This window comes from Bidens hawaiensis, unplaced genomic scaffold (assembly GCF_021521415.1).
Source record: "Bidens hawaiensis isolate Kalapana, Puna unplaced genomic scaffold, B.hawaiensis_p1.1 tig00001236_1, whole genome shotgun sequence".
In the NCBI taxonomy this organism is placed as follows: domain Eukaryota; kingdom Viridiplantae; phylum Streptophyta; class Magnoliopsida; order Asterales; family Asteraceae; genus Bidens; species Bidens hawaiensis.
In genome coordinates, this window is record NW_027491070.1 from 1461990 (window position 1) to 1469759 (window position 7770).

At 33.0% G+C, this 7770-nt stretch overlaps 1 protein-coding gene across 1 annotated transcript; it reads right to left on the reverse strand.

Annotated features, from left to right (window-relative positions):
* LOC143568652 (uncharacterized) lies at positions 1–4525 on the reverse strand. Its single transcript, XM_077054755.1, has 12 exons — positions 4124–4525; positions 2913–2975; positions 2461–2844; positions 2291–2362; positions 2074–2199; positions 1793–2005; positions 1507–1713; positions 1260–1421; positions 1039–1132; positions 539–654; positions 420–464; positions 1–324 (listed from the first exon to the last, which is right to left on the reverse strand). The coding sequence occupies exons 1-12, from the start codon at positions 4454–4456 to the stop codon at positions 91–93; spliced, it is 2049 nt and encodes a 682-aa protein (XP_076910870.1). The 5' UTR covers positions 4457–4525; the 3' UTR covers positions 1–90.
* Between the last annotated feature and the right edge of the window lie 3245 nt (positions 4526–7770).

The following is a 7770-nucleotide window of genomic DNA, read 5'->3' on the forward strand; positions in this document are numbered from 1 at the left end:
AGTATTATTATATCACAACTACCTCATATTACATAAGAGAATATGTTTCTAAGAATCAAAATTTTGTATCATAAAAATGATATTCTATATCTAGTATTTCACAAATCCAGAATTCTGAGTCCTTCCGAAAATGGATTCGATGTCATCCTCGTAAAGATCAAGACTTTTTGCCAAAGCAAAGCCAGCATACATGCCATCAACGGCTGCACTTACGATCCCACCTGCATATCCTGCACCTTCACCTACCGGATACAGACCTCCTAACGACGTGCTCTCATAAGTGTCGGGGTTTCTAGGAATCTGGACTGGAGAACTAGTTCTCGTCTGGAGAAAATATCACAATTAGTTTAAAGCTGAAAAACAGTCGGTTTTGTGGATCCGGTTGACTTTAAAGAAAACGACAAATTATAGAATTTTACCTCGACTCCATGCAGAAGGGCTTCATTGGAGATAAATCCCGGTAACTGAAGACAAGAACCGCAAATTAGTAAAAAAAAATATGTTTTTACAGTTAAATAAGTGAGGTCAAAGATAGAACCTCTTGGTCAAATGTTGAGATTGACTGCTGCAACGCCTCGGTTATATGAACGGGAAATAACTCGTGAAGATTTGCAGCCTTCACTCCTAATCGATAGCTTGATGACGGCATAGTAGCTGCTAACATAAAAACAAGCCGTGAGTACAATCAGTGATTAACGGGTCAAAATGGTAATTTTGGTCTTTTGATTATTTTACAATTTTTTTTATTTTTTTTTAAATAAAAATATTCATTTATTTTCAATTGGAAACACAAACCGAACTACATCTGAATAATGGGTAAGCGGACAACAAGCTGCGCCGCTATCCCCTTTTGAGTATGTCATATATGATTACAAAGCGATAGTCATGATTTTAATCAATAACATCATTTAGAAGGTTCTGCACATTAAAAATACAACTTGGGCTTTGACCCGGTTGACTCAGTAACCCGCATATAAGTAAACGGCTCGAAGTTGCAACATCTAGTAGTTAAAAATATGAAATGAATCAAGATTTTACCGGATAATTTATTATTCATGAAATCTTTGACGGTTTGCACGGGCACGACAAAATTTCCACCTCCCATAGTAGCCGCTCTTTGTTCGAATTCCCTCTTGAAAAAACCAAAAGTTTTAAACCATAAAAAATATAAATTTTGGGAATAAAATCAAGATAACAAGCTAAAGATGTGTTATGCTGATTTTTATAAAAAAACAAAATAAATAAATTTAATAAAGTACCTGAAACTCAACACCTGCAAGAGGCCCATGAAAATTAAGAGCATTAAAATCCTTCAATGAAACAGTGACAGCAAGTGCAGCATTAGCCCATTTCGATGCTCTTCGAGAAAACGACATGCCATTTATACATAATTCTGATGGATTTATGCTGGTCACAACAACCTAAAAAAAATGCAAGTAATCAATAATAAATGTTTCAAATCATGCATTCATAAAGTAGAAAACTGAGAATAAAATAATAAATTACCTGCCCCCCGGGACACATACAGAAAGAATAACAACTCCTTTGTGAAGCAAACGGTGCATTATCATTATTATCGTCTCGTTGAACATACTCAACAACCTTGTAATCGGCAACTGGTATTTTCCCACGCCCGTTTCGGACCTCATTCGCCAACTTAGAGTATTGAATAATGTTTATCAATTCTTGCGGATGCTCGACTCGTAAGCCAACCTGTTCATCAGAAATAAAAGATTAGGAAAAAGGTACAGATAATACATGGAAAACGTGACAATTTTTAACCGGAACTTACAGCAAAATCTTTTGGAATTAATTCCATATTATGAGAAAGAAGCATTTGATATACATCCCGTGCAGAATGCCCAACTCCAAGCACAACCGCATCAAATCCCAGTTTCTCACTACTAAACTGTAACCTTCCACTTGAATCAGATACATTGACACCAACGACATGACCGTTTTCTACAATCAAATCATCCACCCGCGTTCCAAACCTAATATTAACCTTCAAAAAAAGAAAAAAAAATTTTGTTAAATCATTTTAAACAAAACTTGAACATGTAAGCAACTCACCCCCAAATCTTGCAAATGTTGTCGAAAGTTGCGCAGAAGTGGAATTAATCTATCGGTTCCTAAATGCGGTTTTCCATCAATCAAGATGCTTTCTGGAGCTCCAAACCGAACTAACGTTTTCATAACCTAAGTTTTCATTATTCAATTAATCTCAGTAAAGGATAAAAAAATATAAAATCATAATAGTCATTTCAAAATAAACTGAAAATAAACTAACCGACAAAACACTTCCACTGTTCCTCCCGATTCTAGTAACCAGCTTTCCATCACTCCAAGTACCTGCACCACCCTGTTAACCATAAGTCTGCGATAAATAACAAATATAACATTTTTTTCTCATTTTACAAAAATATGCAACAAGAATATAAACGAATGATGAACTGTAACCTCGCCAAAACAAAAGTTGCTTTCTGGTTGGAGTAATTTTCTAACCACCAAAGCACCAATATCGCGCCCACGTGTCTCCACGGGCTGCCCTCTTTCTATTAAAGTAACATCAACACCAAATTCTGCAAGAACAAGAGCTGCAAACAAGCCAGCTGGACCGCTACCCACGACTGCAATTTTTGGCCTTTTAGTAACATGGTTGACTTTCTTGTTATCATTTATTATGTTGACTAAATCACCAACGACTCGTTCATGAGGCGTGTGTTCTATTAATCCAATTTTGGGTTCTAAACGTGATATGAAGTCCCAAGTTCTTGGTTCTAAATTTAGGAGCTTTTCGACATCCAACTCCACCGTGTACACAAAGTTAGGCTCCTTTTGACTCTGAAAGTTGAAAACTTTTTAACATTTTGTCATGTTTCAAGATTATGTTTTGAAGTGAAGTGATAGACCTTTCTTGCATCAAATGATTTCCGTAGAACTGTAAATGCTTCTGGTGGTAACATTGAAGCAACCTGCACAATAACATAAAATAGATTAAGGGTGTATGCGAGCCGAGCTAAGCCAGGCTGGCGCTGACCCGAGCCAGCTGTTTATCTTGACGAGATAAGTTTTGAGCTCAAGCCAGCTTGTTTATTTTTAATTTTTTTTTATTTTTATTTTTGGGGCATATTTGTATATTAGAGTCTATACTTATAACATACGCATAATGCAGAAGTAATAACCTACATAATTTATAATTCAAGGTCAATGCATAGGTACTAGGGGTGTAAATGAACCAAGCCCGGGTTCGGCTTTGGTTAGGCTCGTTTTGACTTACGAGAGCTCGAGTTTGGCTCATGAGTCTTTTTCTCAAGCTCGCCTCGGCTCGAACTCGTTTGTAATTTATTAATTAATTTTTATACATTTTTTAATTTTTTTTATATATTTTGAGAAAAACGTTAACGAACCTAAGCTCGGCTCGAGCTCAGCTGTGCATCATGAAACTAACATATAGAAGTCCATAAAAGTTAAAAAAAAAACTTAAAAATATCCTATGCTCATTAACGCTCGACGAGCCTAAACAACCTTCCCACACAAGGCTAGAGCTCGGGCTCGATAACCAAACAAGCTCCACTTTTTTCCGAGCTTTTTATCCTAAAACATCATGTCATTAACAACATCTTTTAATTAAAAAAAGCCCATATTTTTTTAACTTACAAAACATCTTAAACATATATAAACGAAACATTTAAAAACTCTTTGGTTGCTTCCTACATTATCTCAAGCAACCAAATTGCTTTATTCACGGGTATGGGTCTCACCAAACCCAGATAGCCCTTAAACGGGTTATAACATATCATTAAATTAAAAACTAATCTCTACCAAATATTTGATACTAAAATCCTATAAAATAGGGATATATTAAAAATTAATATCCAATTTACAAAAAATGTTATTTATAATTAGAAAACAATTTTATAGTAAAAAAATAAGCGGGTCACAAAACCAGATAGCTTTTAAACTGAGTTATAAATTCTCATCCTTACAATAAATAAAATTAAAATTCAAAAATATATAAATATTAGAATCGAATAATGTAAATCAACCTCTAATAATAAACATATAACTAACATTTGATTAAATACTTAAATATAAGGTACGAAACAAACAAATCAATTACCGGGAATTCAAGAACTTTAGCAATTTCTTCAAGCAAAGCATGATTAACCTCAAGACAATAATAATCTTTACCAGGGTCTTTATCAACCGACACGGAGAGCTTAAACAGCCTCCAAAAGCCTTTGAATTTGTCAAACTGGGTCTGTGTTTGTTGGATTGACTTAAGCTTTCTTTTCTCTGATGGGTACCTGGACTTACCTGTTCTTTTGGACCTTGTTTTGGAGCATTCAATTAAGGGTCTTTTGTGGGTATGATGAGTTTTGGGTGAGAATTGTAATTGGATTTTGGGATTTGGGTTTTTTGTGAAATGGAAATTGGGAGAGTGGAGGAACATGGTTTGGGAGTTGTTTGGGATATGGAGGGGATAAGGAGGGGTTTAATGATTTTGTGATGTTTGAGTTGAGTTTAGTTGAGTTGGCTCGTTTTTGAATGAATTAAGTTTGGCTTGTTTGTTTGTTTGACTCGTTTAAATTTTTTATTTTTCACTTAAACATGTGTTGATTATGAGACGTTGAGACTTGATTACTTGAACTTTCAATGTCTAATGACATTTTTTCTCATATGTGTTAAAATTTGGCCATACATGTCAAGGGGTCTCTCATTTTGTGTACAAAATTTTGTAAATGAAAGTGGGCAGGGCTCAATTTTTTGGTCAAAACGTGTAAATTTACACTATGTGTAAAAATTTTCACTACCAAACAAAATAAATTGAGGCGCCAGGCCCTAACTAAGTTGTGCCCATGTTCCTCACACCTTGATATTGTGTTCTTTAGCTGACTTGTTTAAATTAGGCTAAAGATGTTAAGGAGGTTACATTGAAATCCTCATCTCATACATGTAATTCTGCTTTTTTTTTAAAAGGTTAGAAGTATTAGAAAAGGAAAAGGGAGACAACTTACAAGAAGTAATAAGACCAGCAATGTACAAGAAAGAAGAATACGCGTTACAAGGCGGAAACATAAACCAAACAATAATGAGAAATTCACAAAACTAAACTTGCACAATTTCTCTGATTCTAATTTTGAGCGTTTACTTTTGTTCTTCACCCATAAATGATATTAATATTATGTCATTTACCGTTTTCGATATCGAAAAGGGAACATCATTCAAACTAAAAATCAATTCTTGATATCCAAATCACCCAATACGTGACCAATGATGTAGATTGAATAACTAGATATTCCTCCTCGTTGTTTTTATGTTTACTTGAAAAATCAAGGATATCTTTTACCGAATCGAAATAAACAAGATTTGGTAATTTAACCCAGTCATAAATAATCAATCATACCCATTTGGCAACCTTGCAATTACAAATAGATGTTGTAAAGTTCATCATTAAGACCACATAACACACATTTTGAGTCAATCAAAATAGTGCTTCTTAGTGACAATGTCATTTTTGACATAGTTATGATCTAAAAGTAATTAAAAGCTAAAAACACATTTCATCTTAAATCACTTTTACATTTCAAATATTATTCGTATACGATTCATAATATGTATTTTTTATTCAACCAAATAAAACTTCTTTAAATTATTAAATTACTATATTTTCCAATTTTTCACTCACAAAAAATATAGTAAATAGATATATTTACTATATAAACCAAAATATTATCAATATACATATGATATTCTTAATAATTAATGTTTAACGATATCATTAAGTTTTTGGTGACGTGAACAACTTGCCCATAAAAACAATGACGATGTAGAGATCACCCTAAATCCATCTTTTTGACCCATCAGACAAATCAAATTACCAAATCTTTTGGTGATGTGAGTATTGGTTCATTGATTTGATAATGAGAAAGGGAATTATCGGTTAGGTTCTCATAAGTCGGTACAATCACGTTGATTTCTCGCTGTTAATCACTTCTTGGGATTAGTCGCAAACTGCCTCGTTCTCCTTTCTCGTGCTAATTTCCTTTTGGCTACAAATACTCGATTATCTACTTTCTTATAGGTAAAACGAGCCCTCGATCTTTCAGATTCTAAACCCCAAAGGTTTCGTGTATAACTACTATCTAGACAAATCTTTTGATGGCTACATGTGTAGAACATAAAGGGTGATAGCTGATAACACTTTATCTATCCAAATCAATAATGTTGAATAGGATATCGTGAAACTAGCAAGTTGTTAACGAGAGTCATATGACTGACTATTGGGCATGACATTTTGGTAATTCTAGACCATGTTCACATGTTGGTGAATATGGAATGACCTGAGTTGACAAGTTGGTTTATTTTTTCTAATTGTAATATGATTATTATGATAACCAAGTTATTGTTTAAATTTATAGGGTTTGATTGGAGGTTTTTAATTGTGTGGTAAATAGAGAATTATTGTAACGCGTTTTGAGTCGGTTTTCTCTTGCAATAATAAAATGTTTGATCAATCACGTGCCTTGATAACATTCATTGGCCATGAGCGTGCATTCACATTTATTATCTGCTCGCCTTCAACTTACTCTAGTATTTACATCATATAAGAATACTTGAACATGAATAACATCTGTCAAAGATATAATGCATCAAGTAGAACAACATATTTTTTACTAGTCCGACACCTACAACGACTACTTGATAACCATTAATAAGTGTAATACGTCTAATAACAGATTTTAACGTATGATATATAACCGCTTCCAAAAGTAGTAAATCACAACTAATACATGTGATCATTAACAATGAATAACATTATGATTCTTGAAAAAAAATGATATGGTTTCCATGTATATAATATCACCAAGTTGTATCGTAAGGCCATACGTAATGGTTAATGACCCATGATGGTCATTCAATCATTATCATTTCAAGACACACATAACATTTATTGTAAAAACGTTCAAGGCTTTATAACACTCCATAATGCCTCATTACACGTGAACTTAGAGTTTATTATAACTTAATAAGAGAGAAACAACAAGTTTGACATTCATTCACGCACAACATAATTTATGACTCATATTAGTGGGCATACACCACCAAATACATGTTTCATGATGTTACATCAATGTAAAGCTTGGGTATCAAATGACTTTAATTCACCATTAATGAAAGTTAAGGCATGACAATAAAATGAATACACAATTCATGTCACAAATTCTATAACTATGAAGGATAAATTTATTGTAACATCAATATCGATAAAGATAGATGTATAATGTTAATAAAACGTGACTTTCGATGAAAAGAATAAAGCGTTATTATACTACGGTTATATGAATATTTTAGTTGTATCGTTTTCTGAAAGTTGTAATCTATACTATGTAGCATTATAATACATATGAAGAACACAAAAAATAAAAGGTAATTTTACAGTTTAAATAGTTATTTAACACGTACGATACAATCTTTTTAAATATCTTGTTGACTTTTAAACAAACTTCATTTCCCTATTTTTAAACAACCATAACTTATGTACACCCTAATACTTTTTAAAACAAATTACAACAAAAAAACGTTTGTTGGTCGTTTTTTTCTTACTAATCGAAGTATCTTATTTTTTTTCATGTGTGATTAGCAGTGTTTGTAATATCCGTTGCATCGCACGGACGACTCTATAGTAAAAAAACATTGCTTAAATACATGAATCGTTAATTCAAATTCAAACTTGCAATAAAAACACAACAAAACAATAAAAAC